This window comes from Nyctereutes procyonoides, unplaced genomic scaffold, assembly GCF_905146905.1.
Source record: "Nyctereutes procyonoides isolate TBG_1078 unplaced genomic scaffold, NYPRO_anot_genome, whole genome shotgun sequence".
Taxonomy (NCBI): Eukaryota; Metazoa; Chordata; class Mammalia; order Carnivora; family Canidae; genus Nyctereutes; species Nyctereutes procyonoides.
In genome coordinates this window covers 2,660,746-2,687,025 of record NW_026575151.1, presented here as the reverse complement: position 1 = coordinate 2,687,025, position 26,280 = coordinate 2,660,746, and the positions used below count along the sequence as shown (strand labels likewise).

Here is a 26,280-nt window from a genome sequence, read left to right as displayed (position 1 = left end):
TGCTGGGCAGCCCGGGTGGCTCAGCGGTTTAGCGCCACCTTCAGCCCAGGGCGTGATCCTGGGGTCCCAGGATCGAGTCCCAGGTCGGGCTCCTGCATGGAGCCTGGTTCTCCCTCTGTCTGTGACTCTGCACCTCTCTCTCTCTCTCTCTCTCTCTCTCTGTGTGTGTGTCTCATGAATAAATAAATAAAATCTTAAAAAAAAAAAGGTGATCATCACTGCTAATTTCCTGCAGTAAGTGACCATAGGCTAATTTAAACAGGGACTGAAAGATTGAATATGTTTTAATTCACTAAGAATCTGTTAGCCCCCAGGCAATTTGTGTATTCCGCCCACTGTAGGGTGCTAGACTATTACATCAACAAGATGTGGTCTACTTCCCTAAGAATGTATATTCCGTCTCCCCCTACAAGGGCCTCCAAAGCCCACCAGTAACTTACCTGTCTAACCTCCTTTGCTGTCCTTTTCTCCCCATACTCTGGCATACTTTCCATTGTGGTCATGTTGGCCTCCTTACTGGCTGTCGTCTTTCTTTTTCTTTCTAGATTTTATTTATTTGAGATAGAAACAGAACACAAGTAGGGGAAGGGGGGCGGGGGCAGAGGGAGAAGGAGAAGCAGGCTCCCTGCTGAGCAAGGAGCTTAATGTGAGGCTTGATCCCCCAACCCTGAGATCATGACCTGAACCGAAAGCAGGTAAACTTAACTGATTGAGCCACCCAGATGCCCCTTCCTTGCTGTTTTCTATGCCCTAATCACTCTACCCCTTATTCCCGCAGTGGATGCCATCCCCTTATCAGTGCAAATTTCCCTGACTACCCCATGTAGAAAAACAACCTATACCCATCTTCACTCTTTTATTCCCCTCCATAGGCTTTTTACCCATTGGAAAGGTAAACTTTTTTCAGCAGTAATTTTTCTAGGTTTTTCCTGTTTGTCCAGTATGTCATTCTTGCATTAACATCTTATTTGTCATACTTGTTTTTTTAAAGTAATCTTTCCACCTACCATGGGGCTCAGACTCACAATCAAGAGTGACTCCCAAGATCAAGAGTCCCACGCTCTACCCACTGAGCCAGCCACACACTCCTGTCATACTTACTGATTTAATCTTACTCACTTCAAATTTCCCCTCATTTATATACTCTTATAATTTTTCTCATGTCCTTAGGTGACCTCGGATAATCTTCACTTCATCCATGGATTTTAAATAGTCCTTTACACTAATGACAAGGTTTACTTTGTCAACCATAATCTTGAATACTGTATCTCCTGTCACTGTCCTCTCTGTCTTGTGTATCCATAACCTCCCATAGACAGTGTCTCCATGAATTTGAATAATGCCAACCACTGCCACCATTTGGAGAGAGTTCCCCTTGGATATAGTGTCACAACTGCTGGAGATTTGCCTTTTCAGCTTTTCATTTATTATATGTGGAGACTTCTTCATACTTTGTAGCCTTCTGTCCTCTCCTGCAAAGCATTTGTAGTCCTTATTTCCGCCCTTGATCAAAAAAGGGAATCACAGCCTGATTGAATTTTAAATTTGGGGAATTAGGTATATATGCTCTGGAGCTGAACCTTTTTCTCCCCACTCCGTCGCCTATTCTATTCCCCATGTCAGTTTGAAGTTTGTGAGATTGTTGAAGTTCACACACTCTCACGTGTTCATTAGCGGTTTCTGAAAAGTATTACTTGCCATCTTAACCACACCTAATACCAGGGTTGTGACTTATTAATTACTGCGAGCTTGCCTTCACTTGCTCTTTCCCAAATAAAATGTATGGCCTGATCTTAGGAAACATTGAGCCAAAAAAATTAACGTATTTAAGTAGTTTTTGGGTTTGAATTGAGATGTTACAGAATATTGGCAGTGAAGTCTTTGGCAAGCCCAGGACTGGGGAATGGGAAAGGAATAAAGGCTTGTCTTGTGTGTCTTCACACAGTAACATTTGGGCTCTGACTCACTGAAGCCTCTGTGCCGGAACCTGTACGTGGCTCTTTAAGCTTTGCAGAGCAGCTGCCTGAAGAATGCATTTGTACAAAGGGGTTTAAGGATTGTTTCTAACCTTTAAGTAAAAACTCTACCTCACCAGTAATGTAAAATGTGGTCACACCTACGTGTTAGTTCAAAGAGTTGCCGTACCTGAGTATTTGGCTTCTTTTGAACAGTGCCAAGGTAGGCTGTATGGTGACCTATGCTTTGAAATAACTGCTTTGTCTTGGTGTTTGGAAGTGAAATTAGTCATTTAACCAACTTTTAAAGTATGTAAGGCTTATAGTTCATTTATTTTCATAAGAGAAAAATAGTGTATTCATTTTATTCCAACAGGATAATTATTGTTTTCTTTTAAATCAAAGTCTTTCAGGGATCCTGGAGCTTAGATACTCCTCCCTATCAGGTAGGTTTTCTCTAGCCATTGTGCCCTCTATTGGCTGGAGCAAGGCAAGGCGATCGTAGAAGGTGGAATGGCTGTTGGATTCCAGATCCAGCATGTACCAGCTTCATGATCCTAGGCAGGCTCGGTGGCTGTTCTGAGCCCGTTTCCTCTCCCTCAGACTGCGAGGGGATGATCAGAGGAAAGGCAGCCTTCAGGGTTGTGCGTAAAGGCAGTGTCGGTAGAGTTCTGATCACTCAGTGGGCACAGCTATGTGTTACTGTTATTCAGCAAAAGGGTTGCTGTTCATTCAACTGGCCTTGTAGGATACCTGCCAAGTTCTGCATATAGATGATATGAAGGTGAAAATGACTTGGTCCTGCCCCAGAAAAGTTTACAATTGAGCAGTTGAGTATGTCTTTTGGGCCTTATGCTCTCTTGACCTAGATCTTACTGGTATGAGTGAGGTCTGAGAAATTTGATTCCCTTCTGGTGGGTGCAGAGGTAGTCACCCATATGTGCTGTGATTAGTTTTGCTGTTTTTCACATGAAGGACCAATTCTCCTACATAGACTATGTGAAGTGTGGTAGAGTAATGTGCTTGGCCTCAGGCCTGTTTGTGAGACAAGTAGGGGATTTTAGCAGCTGCTTCCTTTACATTTTTTCCTTATCTCTAAAAATAGAACCATTACCTGTTACTAGGTTAGATTTCCCCCAACTACATAGATTCTTTTTTTATTTAAATCCCAATGGCATTCATGATTAATTTTCTGTATTAGTAAAACTTAGATATGGTTTTTAAGTAACTTTTCTTTGTACTTACTTTTTATTACAGATTCAGTACATGTTTGTTATAAAATACTTTAGAAGTTAATCTTGCTGGTTTATGTTAAGCTGCCCATCTGGTGATATAATAAACTGTGGTTTCTGGAAGATGCTGTGGTTTCTCTTGGCAGGGTTGGTAGACACTGATAATACACTTTGTCAATTTTTGCACTGGGGTGCCTGGCTGGCTCAGTTGTTAGAGCATGTGACTCTTGATCTTGGGGTCATGAGTTCAAGCCCCACATTGGGCCTATTAGAGCTTACTCTTAAAAAAAAAAACAAACTGATTTTTTGCATCAAATAAATTGTACCGTGAATTTTGATGAGATGAAATACCATGTGTAAATAACCAGTATATCCCACATAAGGGGTAGATTTGTTTGACCCTGTGGGTTTATCATTGCTTTTTGAGTGAATGTTTCTTTGGAGATATCTGGAGCATTCTTCCTTCAGAGGTCACTGTCCCTCATCTCTTTAGGTGTCATACCTGCAGGGATATTTTGTCATTGTCTACGTAAGGCTCTGAAGGGGAAATTCTCAGAATCTGGGACAGCATTTTTACAGTCCCTTTTATTCCCTAAGAGCAAGGAGAGCTAAAAGTCAGAACATACACTTTCTGACTTTAGGAGAACATATTTGTGGAAGCCAGCCAGACAGCTTACAGCATATTTAGCCTTCTGCTTACAACAGGAAGTGTGATTGGTTACCTGATTATTGATGTTTCAGGAAATTAAAGCAAGTTAGTTTTGTATAAAACCCAATGACTAAGAAACAAAGAGCTCCACTTATTGTGGTTTTGTTGGTAGTGGTCAATATTGGGTACACTGTCAGGTTTAGTTTTTGTTTTTCCATGGTTGTGTTGTACCCTACATTTATTCAAAGGTACATCTTTTTATCTTTTGCTTGGGTATGCCCCAGCCAAACCAGGACTTGGCAGTAACACCATTGAGTGACTTGTTCTTATATACTATTATGATATCTACTACCAAATCCTGCATCTGAAGGCTGCGTTTTCTAGCCTTGCTAAAATAAGAAGTTAGCTCTCATTAGATAAATATTGAGCAGCATCTACATTTACAAGTAGCTAACAGTTTTCATATTTTTTAGAAACTTATTGCGGATAGTTTTAGTACATTTGTTGGTGAAAATATTTCCTTGGTAGAATTACAACATTGCATGTAGGTGGTCATTATGAAAGAGCCAAGTTTTATCATTTATTTTCATTAGAAAATATAATGATTTTACCAAGGATTCCCAAAATAATCATGCTTACTTACTTCAGTGGCAGGTTAGTGGGTTTGCAGTAAAAATCAGATTATTGAAGAAGTATTTTATTTTAATTAATTAATTTATTTGAAGAAGTATTTTTAGAAATACTAAAGGATTATAACTTCCAATTCAATTTTGCCTTTTGGAGCATTAATGATACTTAAGGAGATTGGTTGTTTTTTTGTTTTGTTTTGTTTTTCATTTGCACATTTCCTCCAGTAGTCATGCTCATAAATTTTGGGGGAAATGGGAGCAAGCAGTTTAATGAAGGATTGATTCTTTTGATATTTAGGCATCCCCCATGGAAGATGGTAAAAGAGGGAGGAGATAGGGAAGGGCTAAGATTTCAGGAAACACATGCAGATTGAAAATGGCTTTTTTAAAAATCAAAATATAATGTTTGCTTTTAATATTCAGGTTGATCATTAACCAGAATGCCTAGAGAAGTATTACAATAACTTTGAGGAAGCGAACTGAGCTTTTATATTTTCACTAGAATGACACCTGTAAAGTTAAGCATATTTTCTAGACAATAATAATATTTGTATATTCTACTCTTTCAGCTCGTTAGTGTTTAAGCAGACTCTGTTTGAGAATTTGTATGGGGGGGCAGTGAAAAATAAAGTTCGGTATTAATAATGTCCTTTGGACGAAGCTGTAAGAAGCCTGCACTGTTTGGTGACAGTGGCCTCTGTAGCTTCATCTGCCTTACTAGGTACTGAGCTGACATAGAGCACTTTTTTCTTGAGTCCCTTGGCACCGTTTTCAGCACTTGACAGATATTCACTTCTCCAGGGTTAGCTAATGATTAATCATTTATTCTATAGAGTATAGAATAAAATAGAGTGTATTTGGCGTATTTTTTCTCTTTGTGGTTGTCACTGTTTGTCTTGTTTGTGTGGGCATGGGAACATGAGTCCTGAGGCTGGCCACAAGGCCCTGTCTCATGGTATTTCTGCTTTTTAATGCTCAGAACGTGTGAAAGAGTGAGTCTTGAGATGGTAAGGAGCCTGGACTGTGTTATAAAGGTAAAACTTAAATTTCCAGGAAAATGAGACATTTGATGAATAAATAAAAATTAGACCGTATCCCATCTCTTTTTTTAGTTATTAAGCATATTTTCTATTTATATGCTAAAAGAAATTATTAGAAATTATTTTAAATCCTCCAATGTCTTTGTCTCTGCCCATTTCAGCATGCTTGAAGATGACCTTCAGCTCAGTGACAGTGAGGACAGTGACAACGAACAAGTAAGTTTTGTACACCCCATAATACCAGGGATCCTTTTAAATCTAGTATTTCTGAGCTGCTTATCCTAATCTGTTTTTTGTTCTTTTCCTGGTCCTTCTTCCCCTTATTGTGAATCCCTAGAGCCCAGAGAAACCTCCTCCTGCGTCTGCACCTCCCAGGTATTGTGTGCATGTGTGAACAAAATGTGCATTTTTCTACCAAATGGGAAAAATACAGCTTTATTTAGAGCTTTCATAGCTGTTTCCTAGGGAAAGACATGAAGGATTACAGAAGAAAGTACCTGTTTAATTTTTTGGAAGCTTAAATAAGCCTAGAGAGGTTGTTAACTCTATAAAAGAAAGTCCCTGTACCCACCTAAATCATCAGTTTAAAATTTTTGAGACTTTATGGGTGGCTCAGTCAGTTGAGTATCTGCCTTTGGCACAGGCTATATCTTGGGGTCCAGGTTGTGATCTCGGGGCCTTGGGATGGAACCGGGAGACTGCTTCTTCTTTCCCTCTGTCCCTCCCCCTCGCTCCTTGCTTTCCTCTCTTTCTCACTCTCTCAAATAAATGAATAAAATCTTTAAAAATATATAAAATTTTTGAGAGTTTAAAAATAAGCTCATCACTTTTTTCAGTACTATATGACCAGTATTTTCAAAGTTATGCTGAAGAGCCCAATGTTTGTATGAAAATTTTTATGGAGATTTATTTGCTCTTTTCAGAAGTTGTAAAACTGAATCATTTCTAGAAATTGTTTTCCATAGTACCTGTTTTCCCAGTCATGAATTTCTATAAGATTTCTTTTTTTTTTTTAATTTTTATTTATTTATGATAGTCACAGAGAGAGAGAGAGGCCGAGACACAGGCAGAGGGAGAAGCAGGCTCCATGCACCGGGAGCCCGATGCGGGATTCGATCCCGGGTCTCCAGGATCGCGCCCTGGGCCAAAGGCAGGCGCCAAACCGCTGCGCCACCCAGGGATCCCCAGTCATGAATTTCTAATTGTTTTAGTTGCCTTCATTTTATTTTATTCTATTTGATTTCACAAATAGATTTTTTTTTTAAAGATTTTTATTTATTCATGAGAGAGAGAGAGAGGCAGAGACACAGGCAGAGGGAGAAGCAGGCTCCATGCAGGCAGCCTGACGTGGGCCTCGATCCCGGAACTCCAGGATCGTGCCATGGGCCGAAGGCAGGCGCTAAACTGCTGAACCACCCAGGGATCCCCAATAAATAGATTTTTAAGTAATCTCTATACCCAGCAGGGGGTTGAATCCACAACCCTAAGAACAGGAGTTGCGTACTCTCCCAACTGAGCCCAGTCAGGTGCCCCTCAGCTGCTTTTAAAAATGACCTAAAATACATTTTAGAGTGATGGAAAATGGCAGTATTTTTACTTTGTAAACAGTAGCCATATTTCAGAAAATAAAATGCTTTAATTTTTGGAAATGGGAGTTACTGGAACTGCCTTTATAATATTTTCCTCTGGTACTGAATTTACCAGTATATATGCCAGTATATACTGGTGTGTATATATATATATATATATATTTTTTTAATTTATTCATGAGAGACACACACAGAGAGAGAGAGAGAGAGAGAGAGAGAGAGGCAGAGACATTGGTAGAGGGAGAAGCAGGCTCCATGGAGGAAGCCCGATGTGGGACTCAATCCCAGGACCCCAGGATCATGCCCTGGGCCAAAGGCACGTGCCAAACCTCTGAGCTACCCAGGGATTCCCCGTATATACTGGTATATTAATGAATATACCAGTACCTGCCTTCCATGGACAGAGTTAAACTATGCTATCGCTGTTGTACTTCTTGAGATGGAGTCATCCATTCTGAAGCTCAGCACTAAAACCTTCCTGTCAAGCAGGTGATGTTAGAGTTCATGTGAAGGAAGATCATGTATTCATAAGCTCTACTCATTTATTTATATTCTATTCTGTTCAGTAATTTTTCATGGCTTGTAATAACCCAAAAAATTATGACGAGCCTAACTTAAAAGTTGAGGAAAAGAAAAGAGGAAAGATGGGCATAAATTAGAAGCAGGAATAGCATTGAAAGTGCATCTCATTCCATTCATCACTGACTTAAGTTACCAGTGCGAAAAGGACCACAAACTTGATGTAGCATTTTTATATGAGGAAATTATAGCATAGTGTGTGTGTTTTAAAATTACTTCAACTAGTGACTTTAATTTTTTTTTCTACTTACTAAACAATTTTATTAGGTCACTATTTTAGGTAGATGTGGAGGCTTTCAAGATTATAGTTATTGATTTACTGCTCTGGCCGATTCCATCTGGGGCATGACAAGCTATGAAATTCTGTGTGTGTCCAGCAGTGCGATTAGCATGTGTTTTCTCACTGACCTAGAGTTATTGCCCTATTCTTAAAACTTGGAGTGGTTAATTTCTATTTTGGCTGGTGTTTGAGGGTTATCCTAAGCCACTCATTAAAGAAAGGCCTCTTTTACATTGCTGCCTAAGAGTGTGATTGGATTACCTTTGAGGTCACTTACCAGAGGAACACCATTTTTATTCAATATATTCAGTAATTCTCTGGCTACCATTTGTTAGTTTTCATATAGAAAATAGAGGGAAATTTTAATGTATTGGCCGTTCTTTTATAAATTAACTTTTGGGCTAAAATGTACCCAATTAAAGTAAACTTTTAAAGCGTCAGAAAGTAAATATTTTAGGCTTCGTGGGCTACATACCCTGTCTTAAAACTATTCAGTTCTACTTCTGTAGTATAAAAGCAGACACAGACAATATATAAAATAATGAGTGTGGACATGTTCCAGTGAAACTTTATTTAGAAAAACAGGCAGCCTGTCCATGTTGGGGTTTACCAACTTCTGATACAAAGCATTACCATCGAATGTAAATTTTGTATAGCTCAAAATGTTCTTCAGGAGCAAAATTCCCACAGGCTTTTCTTTTATGTAGTTATTTGGTGAGCTATTTTAAGGATTTTTCACTGGGTTTTGAGCCACCATGGGCTTTTCCCTCAACTGGATGATAATGGTGATTTAGTAATATGGAGGCCCTTGCTTTTGAGTAGCAGAAAAATGATCAAGAGGTTGGAAATGAGTAGAGAGGGAGAAAAAGAAATCCACCTTTGAGGTGTCTTCAGAGTCTCTCTCCGGGTTGCTTGCTTCGCAGTGCTCCGCAGTCGCTTCCAGAAGCAGCGGCCTCAGCACATTCCAGTAGTGCCGAGTCAGAGAGCACCAGTGACTCAGACAGCTCCTCGGACTCCGAGAGCGAGAGCAGCTCAAGTGACAGCGAAGAGAATGAGCCCCTAGCAGCTCCGACTCCTGAGGTACCGTGTCCCCTCCAGGAGGCAGAGAGGCAGTCTAAGATGGCAGCGTTCTGTCCTTTGGGGCTAGCGTCCACTGTGGGCCAGCACTGACCATGGACTGAGTGGTTCTGTCCCACGGGCACCTCTCTCCTACTCTTGTGCTGTGTAGAGCCGAGACAGCTATTTCTATTTACTTCTTACAGACATGTGGCAACAGAGGTTTGGGAGAGAGGCCTTTCTCTCCTATTTAAAATAATATGTTCTTCTCTGTCATTGCTAGTGTTGTTTGGAAGAGTAACTCATTAAGAAATGTTTGCACACCATTTCCTTTTCCCTTCTGTTGCGCCAAAAAAAAAAAAAAAAAAAACCCACACAAAAAAAAAACCCAAACTTGTTTTTTAGTAGGCTGCTGTTATAATACTAATGAGAATTCTTTTTGAAATTTCAGGAATGCATGAATTAAGGAAATCAAAAGGAGACAGCCCAATTTAGCAAAGGACAAGAACATGAACTAGAAATAAGTCGTCAGAGCTTCTATTTTTGAATCACTAAAAGCCATGCATTAAATTGATGGCAAAGTGATTTTACCAGGGCTGTGTTTCTTGCTCCCTTTGCTCCATGTAAAACAGGAATAATTGTGTTTGCCTGTCACCCCTACCCTTGGGAGATATTGTAAGATAAACAGATGAGATGGCAAAATCTCAAGCACTAAGTATATCTGGAGGATTTATACTACTTTTTACTGGATTGTTTAATGCAAGAAGTCTAGTAACAATCAGGGTTGTCAGATGCCCTCAAAACTTGGAACAGTGATGTAAAAATTATGCTGGGGAAGACTACCTCGTGGAAAGGGAAGAAAGACATTTTTGGTGAACTAGTCCAGCTTCTATAGAGAAAATAACTCTGCATATTTTAGACGGGAATCCTGGGAAATGAGCTTTTCTGATTAAGAAAGCATTAAAGTTCCCAGTATTTGTCTCTGCTATTTAGCAATCAAGGCAGTTCCACTAGACCATTAACTGAATACATCTGGAGAACATGTAGTGAGCCTTAACAGCCATGTCTGAGAGCAAGAGAAACTGGAAAAAGAACTCCCAAGTCATTTTTTTGTTGTTGTTAGATACGAATTTATGTCTGACACAAAGTAAGTGCTCAATAAATATTTTCTGGAGTGAATAAACATGAATCAGCATTAACTGCACTTAAAATGCCTTTTAGATTGTAGGAACTACTCTGTGTATATCCGGGGGCTGTTTCCTTGTGTGATACTAATCACTGTTGAAATAATTTTTCTGTGCCTCAGGGAAAAAGATATTGAATATGCTGTGCAGACAAATTGTGTGTTTGTTCCTTGTTTATAAGATCTTTGCTTTATGTCTCACCTTATTCAATTAGAAAAATCTGCATGCTTCTTTGGTTACTAAAAGAAGGAAGATAATTGAATTAAATAATAGAATTCAGTTCAAGTAAAATGGAAACGGTACAGATTTGGCTGAATAATTGAAACTTGAAAGAAGAATTTAATCTGGTGTTTGTATTAACTAAACCATTATATCTTATTGCTCAAAAGGTTACTGGAATAAATTTAGAGACTCTTAGTTGAAAAATAAATGTTCCCATCCCACTTTTTTTTTTAATCGCCTTACAAATAGTCTGATATTTGTATGTTTGTGTTGACGAGCAAATCTATCTAGACTTGGGTACAGTTTGTGTGTCATTTCCTGACACTTGATTTCACCAGAAATATTTTGTCTGGGTCTAGATTTTAAACCTTTCATTTCCCCCAGTGTATTTAACTACCTTCTTTCCTTTTAAAAGGAATACCCGCTTTATTGTAAATGTGAGAGTAACATGAATTCCACAATAAGCCACAGTTACTAATTTTAACTTTCTCACCTTTTTTAAAATCTATTTTTAATGCTGAGAATTTTGCTTTTTATGGCTCTGTTTTCAGTTCATTTGACAAAGTAGTCCAGTGATCTTATAAGATCTAAAATGTCCTATGCCTGTCAGTGGGCTGGCAGTGAACAAGGGGGGAAAGCCGCTTTTAGCTCTGCTTTATAGTGTGAAACGAAACGTAAATCTCAGCTTTTCACAATATGTGGGACACATCGTCTTTTACTGCTTTGGTTCAGAAAAAAATGCTTCTCTTCTCAGTTATTCAGGGATCTACTTAGTTTCCTAATCTGTTCACTGTCCAGTTTTTTGTTTTTGTAATAAACGACCTTTGTTGATTTTTCAACACCAAGATTCAGGCCCATAGCCATCTAATCCTGTAGCCTTTTTTCCTACTATACCATACTTCTCTTCATTTTCTTTTTCTTTCATTTTAGGATTCATACTCAATGACGATGTTTTTACTAAAAAAATGTAGACATTTGTGCATAGTTTATAACTTTTTCTTCAATATCACAATTCAGCCTAAAATGAACTTCTGACAATTTGAGGAGTTAGGGACAGGTAAAGGGACATGCAATTCAAACATTTATTAAAATGCCTAATGAAAAAAAAGGAAAAAAAAATTAAAAAATGCCAAATGAAAACCAATCCGATATTTTTTTTCACACCTGATGTGCAGCGTTTGGGTTGTGCCAGCCCAGGGTGGCTGTCGGTGGGGCACGGGGCAAGGTAGGGCAAGAAAACAAAGTCCAGACCTTAATCCTATCCGGCACTTGGACTTAAAATTCATTTTAGAATCTATTTCAATCAGTCCCTTATGTAAAAAGTTTTCCCCATCTCAACACCCAAATATCTGACCTTAAAAGAATTCTATACATTTTCCCATCTTTATAGCAGGTCTGTAGAAAGGACTGGCCCTACTGATTCTCCTTGCCTGGGCAGATAAACTCAATTTTACCCTGCAATTGGGCCATATGCCTCCCCTTCTGGACATTTTTAGGACCACAGTGGAAGAAAATGTGTTTTATTTCTGTAATCAGGACATTCCTTTAGTAGGACATCCCTACTAAATGTATCTTATACTGCCCTGTTTTGGGGTGGGGGAGAGCAAATGTTATTTATACCAGGAATGACTTTCCTTTTTGGTTCACGAATAAATACTCTGTCAGTGATTCAATTGGGGCTGTAAACTTAGCCCTGGTGAGAGATCCATTCCCTTCCCAAGAAAGGGTTTGAAGGGTTTGGTTCCTTAGGTGAATGGCAAGTGATATATCCTAATGTCTTGTCCCGGGTTAGCCACCCAGATTACCATACCCTCAAGTGTTTGCAGGAAATATCATTTGACAAGTAGGTATTGGGTGCTAATCTTTTCTCCACCCTTAACCATCATCCTGTCTTGTTAGAATATGGACTATAGTTTTAGATTTCCTGTGGCAAAATAAATGCCTGGCACATTGGAGTAGTTTCCTTCTTGCTTCCTCCCTGCTCTGAAATTCAAATAAGAGTCTGGGTATACAGAGTTGATCCTGAAGGAGACCTATTATATTAAGCAGCAATAAGAGGTAGCCAGAAATAAAACAGTTTTGCAGCCCTCTTTGTGGCCAAAGTTTGGTCCTCCCAGGTTCCTTAAAGTTCCTCTTCTGTTGTAATTACACCAAGCCCAAACTACCTACCTGGTCATTTTATTACCTTTTTCCTGGCCGAAAACTCTTTACATTATATCCACACATCCTGATATATTAGGTTGTTGTGTTTTTATAGAGTTGAATAATTTGGGACGTTCTTCTTGGGAAAATTGTTAGCAGTCCTCCCTGTAAAATATCATCCCCCTACTAGAGTGATCTCCTTATCCATAATCTAACCTGTTAAATCCCATGTGGAGTGTCTTTCATTTAATTTCCTGGTGCTTTGTGTATATGAGTTAGTCATTCATACAAGCCACCTATCAGAATGAATGGATCTTAAAAACATGTAGCATAATGGTGATGTACCATCACCATTTATTTATTTATTTTTTAAAAATATTTTATTTATTTATTCATAAGAGACACAGAGAGAGATAGAGAGGCAGAGACACAGGCAGAGGGAAAAGCAGGCTCCATGCAGAGAGCCCGAAGTGGGACTCGATCCCGGTTCTCCAGGATTCCGCCCTGGGCTGAAGGCGGCGCTAAACCGCTGAGCCACTCGGGCTGCCCTGTACTGCCCTTTTAAAAGATGTGATCATTGCTTACTGTATTAGATATGAATATGTTTCCGTATGGCATAAGTATAGATACATCAATAGGTCGGTAGAAATGCTCAAGTTAATATCTCATGTATAGCACTATATGCAAGATAATAGTGGAACTTGGAGATAGAAATGCCATTGGGTCTTCTGTTAATAATCTACTTGGAGAGATGAGTTGGGATACATCAAGAGCAACAAAGATTTTAACAGGATATCAGAAGTCAGAAACTTCTGTTCGTTCATCAGATGTATATATAATCAGTATAATCTCACTGCTTTTAATTGTGTGCTGTGGAGTCTCCCTGTGTTTCTCAGAAAAATAGATGTTATTTCAGATAAGATTGTCTGTAACAGGAGACTTAATGTTTGATTTTTAAAGAATTCAAGTGGGACTAACTTTAGGTGGGTTACTGTGACTTCACTTACTCTTTACCAAGGCGTAAAATTTGAAAGTCAGGCTGTTATCCATGATATACTGCAAACCTTGTCAAGTATCAATGTTTAATGTTTTTAAGTAAGTAAAAGTAATGCAATCAAGTCTTCAGGAAAGTCATTTTCAGTTGAAAAGTTAGGTCCAAAAAAGGGGGTTAAAGCCTATAAGTAATCACTAAGAATTAGTCTATTCACTAGCCTTCTGAAAATCCTCTTTATAAAAGGATTCTGTTTATTCATTTCTCCCTTTATTTTCTGATAGTTTACAAACCAAAATAATGTGTCAATTCTGTCTAAATTATAATTACCATTAGGACAAAATACTTCATATTACGAAGATTTCTCAGCAATTGTCAGTTGTCTAGGTTGGTCAGTATCTCATGGTCTATTACTAGTCAATATCTGCTACAGCGAAAATTCCTGTAGCACAAACGGACTGGAAGATTGTGTTAATTATTAAGAGACTCTGACCTGTAATTAGAGAAAGATAAAAAGGACTTGAATTCTTAGGTTTGGAATGATTGCATTTCTCCCCGGGTGGGGGTGGGAGGAAGGGGTTGTGTACGATTGGTTGACACAGAAGAAGAGTTTTTATCATCATCGGTCAGCTCACGTTTTTCTCTTTTCCATTGTTTTTAGCCTGAGCCTCCTACAACAAACAAATGGCAGCTGGACAACTGGCTGACCAAAGTCAGCCAACCGGTAGCCCCACCAGACACACAGGAGGGGAGCGCAGAGCCCCCGCCTCGGCACCCAGACAGTAAGGGCAAGGGGGGAGGCGACAGCAGCGGCCCCACCACTGGTCACGAGCTCTCGGAATCCAAAGATCCTCCCCTCAAGAGTTCCAGCAAAGCCCCCCGGGGCTCCTCCGAGGGCCCTCACCCCGGCAGGAGGAGCTGTCAGAAGTCCCCGGCCCAACAGGAGGTCCTGCCGAGGCAGACTGTCGGAACCAAACAACCCAAGAAGCCGGTCAAGGCCTCCACACCGGCGGACCCTCGGGCCGGCCTGCAGGTGGAGAGCGAGCCGGGCCCCCCTCCGTACGGCTCCAAAGACCAGCCTTCCAAAGACAAGCCCAAGGTGAAGACGAAAGGGAGGCCGCGTGCCGGAGACAGCAGAGAGCCCAAGCCCGCGGCGCCCAGCCCCGGTGATCGGAAGAAGCACCAGAGCGGGCCGCTGGCCCCCTCAAAGGCACTCTCGGGCCCCGAGCCCACGAAGGACAATGCGGGGGCCAGGAGCCCCGAGCACTTTGCCCTGGTTCCCCTGACCCAGAGCCAGGGCCCGCCCCACGGCGGTGGCGGCAGGACTAGTGGCTGCCGGCGCGCAGTGGTGGTCCAGGAGGACCGCAGGAAGGACAAGCTCCCGGGGCCTGCCAGAGACACCAAGCTGCTGTCGCCGCTCAGGGACCCTCCTCCCCCACCCATCTTGATGGTGAAGATAACCCTGGACCTTCTTTCTCGGATACCCCAGCTTCCTGGGAAAGGGGGCCGGCAGAAGAAGCCAGAGGACAAGCAGCCCCCCACAGGGAAGAAGCTCGATTTGGAGAAGAGAGGCGCAGACAACTCAAGCAAGTTGGTCAAAAAAAGAAAGGTGAGTGTAGAGGGCAGGGCCGCGCTCTGCAGTGTGGATTGTACCTACTGTTGGCCTGGAGCTGGCTGTGACCCGAATTGTCTTAGAAGAGGCAGGAAGTCTTTGCTTTGATCTGGTATAGCCTTTGCTCCTATACCAGAATGACCCTGTCCCTGGGGACCTGCGTGCTTCCCACTCTGCCGGCAGGCATTACCAAATGCTGGATCCCTTCAGCAGTCTTGCTAGTTTGAGAAGAAGTGAGGCAGTCATTGAAAAAGCTATCTTGTTTTAGGATAATATAGCATTTTCAGGTGCACTTTTTTTCTGATAACATTGGTATTTGCCACCTGACCCATTATTAGGTTTTGCCCTTGAAATTAATATCTTACATGAACTGAGATGTTAATCAGTATTCTGAATTACTGAAAGAACTGCTATATGTTAAATCTTACTCTTCTGGTAGGATCCTTTTTAGTACTGATACTATATCTGTATTTTAACTGATGGCTGCCTAACACCTCATTAATTTGAAACTACCAGATTTAGAATTTGTGACCTCTATTAAAGACTTTTATTAATAAGCAGAAAGTTATAAAAAAAAAGTTATAGAGCTATTGAACACACGGTTAGGATATCTTGTTGAGTAATACCGGGCTGATAAGGATATATTGTGAGGTAATGAAAATCTGTCGTTTCATTTATCACCATTTTTGGAGATTTCATTTAAGGAACAAACACAATGAAAAAAACACATTTGTACATTACTTAAGATCCTGAGTTAACTTGGACATACCACTATTTTGGATAGTCTCGTTTCTTCCTATATCCTGAATCACTGAGCCCCCGATACACTTTTTGCTGATGCTTCATGGTGAAAGATAAGTGAATTTTTCCCCTAGTGGCATTCCAACCTAATCTGTTCCAGATTCAGAGTAAAAGGCACGGGAAGGGCCAACTCTTTCCTGCTGACAAGGGATAAAAATTTTAACACTTTTATAAGTACACCAAAAACTTCTTACTCAGTCGTGGAAGTTGAACTAAGAATAACAAAGGACAAAAAGATCCTGAAGCCTGTTGTCCCATCTGTGTGATTCCACCAATTACTCCACCAGGTTAAAAATATAACATGACTTTATCAAATAGCACAGGGTGACTATTTCTCCAGAAGCTCATTGAATGAGACGTGAGGGTGTGTATTACCACTGTAACCGCAGCTGGCAGCTCAAGTCCTAATTGGTAGTGCTGCTCCAGCTAAAGGAGGGCATATTCCCATGTCAGGGAACTTTTCAAATGATATGTGTGTGTGTTAAAGGTATAAAACTTTATGGATGAAATGGCGATGGATCTGGCTAGGAAAAAAGCGCCTGCATCTCATATCCCTGAGAAAGGTTCAGAAATACACTCCTTGGGCCCTTGAGTGGCTGTCAGTTAGGCCTATGAATCTTGGTTTTAGCTCAGGTTATGATCTCATGGGTCTTGGGATCAAGCCCCTTGTGGGGCCCCATGCTCAGCATGGAGTCTGCTTGAAGTCTCTCTCCCTCTGCCCTTCCCCCCACTCCCTGTCTCTGTAAAATAAATAAATCTTAAAAAAAAAATAAATAAATAAAACACAACCTTCCTTTACCTCCCCTTCCTCCTGGGAAATCTTTTATCACTTACCTCTCACCTGTCATGGTCCTGTCTAATCTCAAGTGAACCTTCTGCATTAGCTGGAGTGGGGAGAAGTATTCACTTCTAAAATACTAACCGGATGGGAATATTAGAAATTGGAGGCTCTGCAGACAGTTCTCAGTCCCAGTCCATACCCCAGTGCAAGTCTAGAAGCATTGTTTGCAGCTCCGGAACAGGAAAGTCAGCTCTCCCTGTTGAGTATTTGAGCTGTGTGCTCTAGGCTCTAGAGAGCCATTCCCAGCCCTTGGCCCTGCTCCACCAGGGCGGCTCATTTATCTCTCTGTTTGGAGGATGGAGAGATAATGATCCGCTCATCTGAGTCAGATACATGCTTGCTTGAATGCTTTGGCTGGCAGGCAGCGGAGAGATCTGCCCCTGGGAACAGTTTACCTCTCTGCTGTGATACTGACAGGATCAGGGTCTGAACCAGTGGTTCCAAACCCTGGCTACACATGATGGTCACCTGGGGAAGCCTTTATTGCCTATGGCAGGATTTGCACCCCCTAACTTACACCCTCCATTGGTGTTTTCTAAATCCTAATGTCTAGCAGAGCTGGGATCTGCTGGAGCAGAGCCATACCACAGGGCTGAGATTGTACAAAGCTAGTTCTTTGGTTCAAGAAGTTCCTCCACTGTACTACATTTGAACATCACGGATCTAGGCAACCAGGAATTCCTTGCCAAAGTATATCACTAGTTAGAAGCTTTCAGATAAGTCAATTTAAAAATAATCAACTGTATACTTTTTTCATGATCAGAGAATCACAGTCTTTTGGGTTTATTCCTGCTGTGTTCCCGATATTATGAATATTGAGCATATGAACCTGAGATCCTGCCCTATATGGGTGGACTTCGTCCTGTCCGGACCCTGATTCACACTGTTCAGGCCTTCCCCACAGAGCAGCTGTTCCCCCCAACATGTGCACCTGGGCCCCAAGGCAGGCAGGGCTGTTCTCAGGTTAAGCCTGTGCACTCTTTCACAAATTCAGACGGTGACGATTTGTTCATCTTCATTTTAAGTGTGAACACTAGAAAAAGATCTCTGAGGAAGTAATGAGAACAGTTGAAGAACATGCCTGGTACTTCACATGAGTGAAATTTCATTTTTCTTTTGTATTTTCTTTTTTTATTTTGCAGTACACCCCATGCCCAACATGGGTCTTGAACTCATGACCCTGCTATTGAGTTGTATGCTTTCCTGACTGCACCAGCCAGGCACCCCTGAACTTTAGCTTTTCATTTAAATTCTGTTTCTTTCATGGTGCCAAATTTAGCAAACATTTTTCAGAGGGTTAACCAGTCCTTGTAACCATTTTAGACTTAAAAGCGTGAGAAGATAATCCTAAAGACATAATGGTGGGTTGTGGCAGCTCTGATGAAGCTGTCACATGTTGCCTCTGGAGAAAAGGACGAGGCAGGGAGGCAGGTCATGACGAAAAATGGAGAAAAGTGTGGGAGTAAATAGGCATGACTTGACATCATGCTCCCTACAGAAACTGCAGAATTTCATCATCTAACTTACAATTTAGAATTTAAAATACTACTTGTATTTTCACTTATTTAATTCATAAATCAAGCTGATGTCTTTGCAGACTAGGAAGACAAATGGAAGTCGGGAAGTACAATATAATGAAAACAGTGCAGCACAATTGAGCATATTCTAATGACATACTAACGTGCATAGAGCTCCATGTATGACTTTAGCATATTCTAGGCACTTTTGTAGATCATATCTCATTTAATTTCAATCATTGTATAGATCGCCTTTCAAATAAAATGCCAGACTGTCCTAACCATCATGTAGACAAATATCTCTGTCCTTTCATTTTTCTAAATAATGGCTTCACTGACCAAGATGCTTTGGCATTTTGGGAAATAACATTTCAGAGCTATCAATTATGTCAGTTTTGGGGAATGGGAAAAGGAAATTATGGGATGTGATGGGAGTGCGCATTTTTACTGTTTGTGAATGGTTGGTTCAGTCCCTTCCTTCTACCCAAGATCTGACCATCTTTCTTTGGATTGTTTATTCAGACCAACATTCCCAGTTATTCTTCAAAATCAAGGGTTTAAAACGTCATCCCTTATGGTTTCCTAAAGCCATTGATGTCTAATTTCTTCATGTTTTGTTAGTTACCCCAAGAAGAGCCTCATAAACATATGAGCATGATAGTGAAGACTGATTTAAACTGTTCTTATAGGGGTACCTGGGGGGCTCATTCCGTTAAGTATCTGCCTTTGGCTCAGGTCATGATCTCAGGGTCCTGGGATTGAGCACCGCATCAGGCTCCCTGCTCAGCAGGGAGCCTGCTTCTCCCTTTCCTTCTCCCCCTGCTTATGCTCTCTTGCTCTGACAAACAAATGAAATCTTTAAAATAAATAAGTAAACCATCCTCATGCCTGTGTATTCCCTCACCAAGAAGGGGGGGAAAATGGGTTTTCTGTAATACTTATCCCAGTGCCTCTAATCTGTCTTCTCAGTAAGTCCCCACCCTTGTTCTTGGTGCTGATTGGCACTGTATCATCGTCTTCTTGAACCTCCTGCAAAGAGACACCTTGAATTTCCCAGATGGCTGCTTCTCTACTTTTCCTAAGCCCAGGTGCTACCAAGCCCATTTGCTTCCCTGAGGGAGATGACAGCCTTAGAGTTTGAGTGCTAAGAGCCTATGGGTTGCTTGTACAGCTGCTCCCTTTCCTAGGTGAGATCTGGGAAAGCTCTCACATCACCTGCCTGCTTAGCCAACGTAGGTCTGGAACTCGTGTGTGCTCACTCTGCCCAGGCCAGTGATGTTCATTCTTCTCTTTCACACCTGATGGGTTTTTTTGTTTGTTTGTTTGCTTTTGTTTTGGTACACAGGTATCTGGTTGGGGGGATTATTGGAGAGAAGCACAAGGTCATAGTTCAGGATGGGTTCACGGACTCTGACAGTGTCATCCCTGGCTCAGTCCTTCCATTGTCCCCATTCTTGCCACTCCAGGGCCTGCGCCCTCATCCCCACCCATTTCCCTTTCAGATGCTTGTCGTCGCTATCATAGCTAACTAAGCATCAGGGAGACCAACCTTCTACCTGTTAGAAACTCTGTGGCCTGAAATGAGTGTCCGTCTTGGAAAAGTTGTCCTCATTTTCCCTCTGCTACCTGTAGGTACTTAGATGGTGAGCCAGATGCCAGGGCAGGCATGAGGCTGCTCTCTTCCAGAAACCACCCTGGCTCAGCACTGTCCCATCTCTTCCTTTTATGGTCTTCATACTTGCCCTTCTGCTGTACTCTGTAGGTGGAGCAGTTTTTGGCAGATAATCTGGGCCACCTGATCCAACTGGTTGAGAAAAGCAAACAAGTCAACAGCCTCCTTTTGTTGTGTAGATGCAGGCTTGTGGAGATGCTTATCCTTCTGGAAAAAGGGAACTTCCAAAGCCCAGACCTCATACAGGGTTGACCTGTAGGTAAGCCACAGGCACAGGAGACTTCTTTTTTCTCTTGAAGAGTGAGTACCCCACTCTTGTCTCATTTTCAAATGGCTTCTTGTCCCAGAAAAGCCTTCAGAAGTCCTTGCCTCCTGCTTTTCAGTCTTGGAATTCAAGACTGCATCTCCTGCCACTGAGTGTTGCCTGACTCCCCGCTTGCTTTCCTAAATCCACCCCCTTAGAGTTGTCGCACAGCCCAGCTTGCCCAGGGGCCTCCACTGCACCCTTCAGCCGCTCAGCTTGTGCCACTTGACAAACGTTTATTCCGGGGAAGCCTCTGTGACTGTTCCAGACAGAAGATGACAAGGTTTCAAGTGCATAGTGTACGGAAGTACCGACCTCAAGCCCACAGGCTTGAACTCAGTCAAGCAAGGAAAATCACAAGAAGGGGAATGTTGTTTTAGTTTAATGGCTTACTGTCTCCTAGCTTACCAAATATTATCTGTTTGTAAGTTCTACATATCAGTGTAATGAGCATATTATTGCCAACATGGGTGTTAAATGCTAGTGTCAAAGTTCGTGTCTTTGGTGATTTCTTGAGGGTTATTTTGGCTGTTCTCTTGAGTCACCGACTGGCACAAGCCAAGGTTATGTCTAGTTTGTGAGGATTGACTCACTATGAATCTTATTTTCGTGTGTGGTATATAAGCTCTACCACTTTGGGTTACCGGCATGTCCTAAGCAGCATGAAGATACACAAACAAAAACTAACTCTCCACCTCTGGGTTTGGTGGGGTTTTTTTGTTTTGTTTTGTTTTGTTTTGTTTTGTTTTGTTTTTAAGGAAGTAACCTTGTGGACAGTTTATGCCTGGTTTTCCCTTGGGAACTTATTCTCTGTGTCATTAATTGGCTGGAAATACCTTCCACTGGAAAAAGTATATATTGCCAACTACCTCCTGTACAAGTTAATATCTGTCTGGGTATTTTAGCAAATTCTGTGACTTGGCCTAAAGGTAAATCTCCCATCTTTTTGCATGGCTTGCTAGGCCAACTTTCTAGCCCTTAATCTAAAACTGAGAACTTACTGGGCCCAGTGGTGGCAGAGACTTTTGACACAGTAGGCTCCTTCTTTTTTTTTTTTTTTTTTTAAGATTTTATTTATTTACTCATGAGAGAGACACACAGAGAGAGAGGCAGAGACACAGGCAGCGGGAGAAGCAGGCTCCATGCAGGAAGCCTGACGTGGAACTCCATCCCAGGTCTCCAAGATTAGGCCCTGGGCTGAAGGCAGATGCTCAACCTCTGAGCCACCCAGGCTTCCCGGGCACAGTAGGTTTTTAACTGACAGGGAGAATAGTAGGGTTCTGTTTTAACCCATTCATTTCCAATTCACTCTCTTCTCTGCCAACATTGATGGTCTCTGGAATGTTAGCAGGATGAGTTGAATTGTGGATCTGTGTGCTGTGCAGGACCCCACCTAGGAGGGCTCCCCTGGCATGTGCCGGTACCTTTCATGTCTTCTGAATTGTGCTCCAGTATTCTGCGGCCGGCCCCTGCTGCATGCCACAAGAGAAATAGCTGTGTGAATTGCCCTCTCCTTGTTCAGCGGTGCCTTTGAGATGTGCCTATTTATGTACATCACATCATCTCCTTACCTGCTCTCCCAAGATGTTTTTTCTCTGGTCTTCTGTAATAAATGGTGATTATTTCTGGGCAACTGGTCTCTTTTTATCTTATCTAACCCGTACATTTTTTTTAAATTTTTATTTATCAGAGGAAGTGAGGAGCAGAGGGAGAGGGAGAAAGAGAATCAATCCCAAGCAGACTCCCCACTGATCACAGAGCCCAGCATGGGGTTCCATCCCACCACCCCGAGATCATGACCTGAGCCAGTATCCAGCATTAGACACATAAATGACTGAGCCACCCAGGGGCCCCTCACCTGTACATTACATAGTTTCTTCTTTGCATTGACTAGTTGGAAGTTCAGAGCGCAATTTACAGATTGGCACTAGAAAACTGTAGCACAGCACTGCCCACTAGCAGTACAATGTAAACCACATATGTTATTTTATTTTTTTTACATATGTAATTTTTAATTTTCTAGTAGCTACATTTAAAAATATAAAAAGACAAAAAAAAACCTAGTGAAAATAATTTTTAGGTTTTTATTTAATCCAGCATATCTAAAACAGCACCACTTGAACATTTAATCGATATAAAAATATTACATTTCCCATTTTTTGCACTAAGCCTTTGAACTTGGTCCCTTTGGACTAGCTGTGTTGGAGTTCCGTGTAGATACTGTCTGGTGGCTGTCGGGATTGCACAGGCCATGCAGAATCGGCCTCTACGAGAGTGAAAGCCTGCCCTTGGATTTCATTTCTCTTCTCTACCCATATTTTCCCTTCTTAATATTTTCACTTGTACACACACCAAGAGATTGGAGGTATGAGAGGTACCTTGAATGATCCATTTTGAAAGGAGACAAACTTTTTCCAGTGGAGATGTGAAGGGCTGAGTGGACGTGTATGCTCAGGCACATTGGTTTGCAGAATGTCTGGTGGAGGAGGAGCACGTTTTTCCTGTTACCCTTCCTTTGAGTGGGGTCAAGCTGCCTATTAACGTCTGGGCAGAGCTTGAGCCTACACATCTTAACTTCTTTTTCTTGGAGAAATTCAGGGAATGAGGGAGAGACAGTGGGGCCTCCCACTATCAGTTAATTTGAAGAACGTTTTTTTCCTTTAAGGCATTAAGAGAGGATTTCAGGTTTTTTAGGGATTGTCCTAGATTGACTGGGTGGTGTCCCAGATTTCTCTCTTGGTGAACAACTGACAGTTGGAGGAGTTTAGTTCTAAATGTGCATCAGAATTAATTGAAGGACTCCCACCAATCACTGCACTGTCACTTGTTGTTCTTCCCATGGAGTCATTACGTGAGCCCAGACCAGTGGGAAGGAGGCCACTGTGAAGTCACTGAGTCTACGTGAGACTTGCTGTAAGCTTGGTCTGTGTGTTGACAAGTGAAAAAGACTTATGCCATGAAGAATTCTTTGTTCTCTTAATGATTGCGTGTGTTTATCTTGCACTTTAGTTGGTGTAAACAGATGTTTTTGAGGTATGTGACTCCCCATAGAATTAGATAGCTCTTCTGCTCATACTCTTCCCTCATTAAAATTATACTTACCCTTCATTTTTTTTCAAATTTTTTGAAAAATAGAAACACGTGTGTCCATATGTATATATATAGAGATAAAGACAATCTCTTAAAAAGAAAGGAAGAAAGACAGTTGTATCAGTGGAAGAGGAAAAAAAAATTAGCTGGAATCCCAAAGCAACTATTTTTTGTTTTATGTCTTTCTAGTCCAGTCTATAAGATACAGAGACAGAGAGTTTTGTGACCTATTTCTTTCTCAATAGCATACTTAATTTTCATTAGACGAAAAGTGTACTTTAAGTACCTCATTCCTAATTTTATACAAAGAATAAATTACTGGGTATAAGTGTATAAGCAGATAGTCCTTTTGAAAGAGAGAGGCTGTCCTTATTCATAAAAATCATCTGTTGTTACTTGCTGTGAATATGCATGTTTTATTGATTCTTTTATATTTAGAAAAACATCAGTGAGATATTGAGGACCATTACTTACTCTTCTGTTGTCAGCTATGATTTAGACATCCTCCCTTCCCTGGGTGGGAAGAATATGCATTCCTCATGTGAAAATCTGTCTCAGTACAAATCTCATCAAATCTCGATTGCTTCCCTCAACCCCCCAAAATACACACAGTGTACGTACTTGTAAGTTTGCTGTGTGTGGAGGTGTCACCAGAAGTCTAATTATTCTTACTCCATTTGCTGTGTAGCATTTTCTGTTTTATCTGTACACCTGTGTTCCTAACAGTTTACTTTGTCATGCAACGCTAACAGGCTGAAGCTGAGAAAGACCATGACAGCAAGAAAGCCAGACTGGAGAAAGAAACCAAGTTGCAGTCATTATCTTCATCCCCCCACAAAGAATCTTCCAAAACAAAGTGAGTATAGAGATTAGCAGCGGCCTTGAAAGGTGATCAAGTCTTCCCCAGTCTCGACAGGGCAAAATCATTTTTCTTCTGCAGTAGTAGTGGATCAACACACTGTCTAGCTCGTTTTGATGACTTGCTAAGTTTGTTTCATGCTGCTTTCATCCACGAGGCCCTTTTGGGAATGAACAGTTCATTGAGCCCAAACCTAGGTTTATCAAAGACATTTTAACAATGGAAAATTTCCTGAACATCTGGAAGTAATTTCTTTCTAAAATAATTTTTAATGAAAAAAAGAAGGGTACTCTTATAATCCCTACTTTGCAGAATTGGAGACAGAGGCACAGAGAGAAAGTGACTTGCCTATAGTCACAAAATTCTTGACAGATGGAACTACCACTTGAACCCCGGGAGCCTGGGATCATCCAGGCTGACTCACTAAGTCTCCTGCTTTGGAGAGAGGTGGCCACAGGGTAGGCAGCTAATTCCAGGAAGTTGTGAATATAAAAAGTTATTATTCACTCCCTGGTTTATTCAAGAAATCGCTGCATAAAATGACCTGGCAAAAGAAAGTAAATGCATAGTGTCACTGGGTGGGAGCCAACAGATTTGAGAGGGAGGGTGGAAGAATAAGCAGAGAGAAGGTGACAGCTGGGCTTGCCCGCTTGTCCAGCAAAGGTCCAGGTTGGGGCACAGCTAATGAGATTAACTTGGTTGGGGAAGTTAGGATCTCTGGTAGACTCTACGAGTTTAGTGACAAATCACACAACTTAATCAATTATTCATAGATAGGACTAGATCTCTCAGAGGTACCTGAAGTCCGTGAAGTTTGGCCTTTCTATAAGAATGGATTTCATGCTCTGTGATTTGTTAATTTTTGGTGTCAGCAGCCATTTTACAACTAAACTACTAAGCTAATGTGTTTCATGTTCTGCCTTAACTTAATTTTGTGTGATGTTTCCTTCCAGAACACCCAGGCCCTCCTCTGAGCCCTCAAAGAAGGAGATGCTTCCCCCCCCACCTGTGTCATCCTCATCCTCCCAGAAGCCAGCCAAGCCTGCACAAAAGAGGCCAAGGCGGGAAGCTGATCCCTCCAGCCAAGACGCTTCCCAAAGTGCCAGTAGTAGCAAGGGCAACCACAAAGACTCTTCCACTTCCAAGCACAGAAAAGTAGAGGGGAAGGGATCTGGAAGCAGTACAGAGCACAAGGTAAGCAGGCAAGGCTGGAACTTAACGGAATGGAATACATCAACACATCATTACTTCTTTACTTTAAATTCCCAAATAAGAGAAGTTCCCAATGATGATTTTTCAGAACTCTTCATCACTGTTAATAAGGCAATAATGAATTATTTGTGTTTAAACTTATAGAGGGAGAGTAAAAAAGGGAGAGGGAGAATAAAAAAGACTACTATTCCATGTTGTTTAGATGTCAGTTTATTCTTCTTAAAGTGGTTCAGAGGTGAAAGATCAGAATAGATTTTATCGTGTTGATTTTCTATCAGTTGTTTTGCAGTAAGGAATGCTACCTGGTTAGTTCTTGGATTGCATGTTTGGTGTCACCTACTGTCGTTATTGGTTGTAATGGGAAAAATGTAGCCACTTTCTCTTCTACTGACCTAGGCTGGGTGGGTGTGTATGTGTGTCGACTAAGAGAAAATGTTATGTTTAGCTTTGTTGATTATCTGTGCTCTTTGACATTTTTGTCTTACATCTTTTTAGTCCTCAGTATAACCAGAGCCTATAGTTTCAGTTGAATCTAGTTGGGAAAATGGGTGACCAAGCTTAATTGTACAGTGCTTGATTTTCTCTGTTCTGAACTGATATTTTGGGCTAATTTAGAGGGGTGGTCAGTGGTTTTAACTGTTGGAGTGTGAGCTGTATGATGATTTTTTTTAAAGGGATCTTCTGGAGATAGTGCATATCCTTTTCTAGTGCCTTCTTTGCCAAATGGTAACTCTAAACCAGGGAAGCCTCCAGTGAAGCTTGACAGGTAAGACCTTGAGTGTTCCTGCTGCTCCCCCTCTCATCTGCCCCCCTCAACCCCATTC

General features: G+C 41.3%; 1 protein-coding gene across 9 annotated transcripts in view; it reads left to right on the top strand.

Moving 5' to 3' along the window:
- Positions 1 to 26,280, top strand: part of AFF1 (ALF transcription elongation factor 1) — a 234,061-nt gene that overhangs the window by 193,177 nt on the left and 14,604 nt on the right. For all 9 annotated transcript variants that reach the window (XM_055313044.1, XM_055313043.1, XM_055313041.1 and 6 more), the window contains 7 exons: positions 5,667 to 5,721; positions 5,843 to 5,880; positions 8,877 to 9,033; positions 14,210 to 15,157; positions 24,138 to 24,241; positions 25,198 to 25,438; positions 26,131 to 26,222. In XM_055313044.1, the coding sequence (XP_055169019.1) occupies positions 5,667 to 5,721; positions 5,843 to 5,880; positions 8,877 to 9,033; positions 14,210 to 15,157; positions 24,138 to 24,241; positions 25,198 to 25,438; positions 26,131 to 26,222 (1,635 nt within the window). The remainder of the gene's footprint in view (positions 1 to 5,666; positions 5,722 to 5,842; positions 5,881 to 8,876; positions 9,034 to 14,209; positions 15,158 to 24,137; positions 24,242 to 25,197; positions 25,439 to 26,130; positions 26,223 to 26,280) is intronic.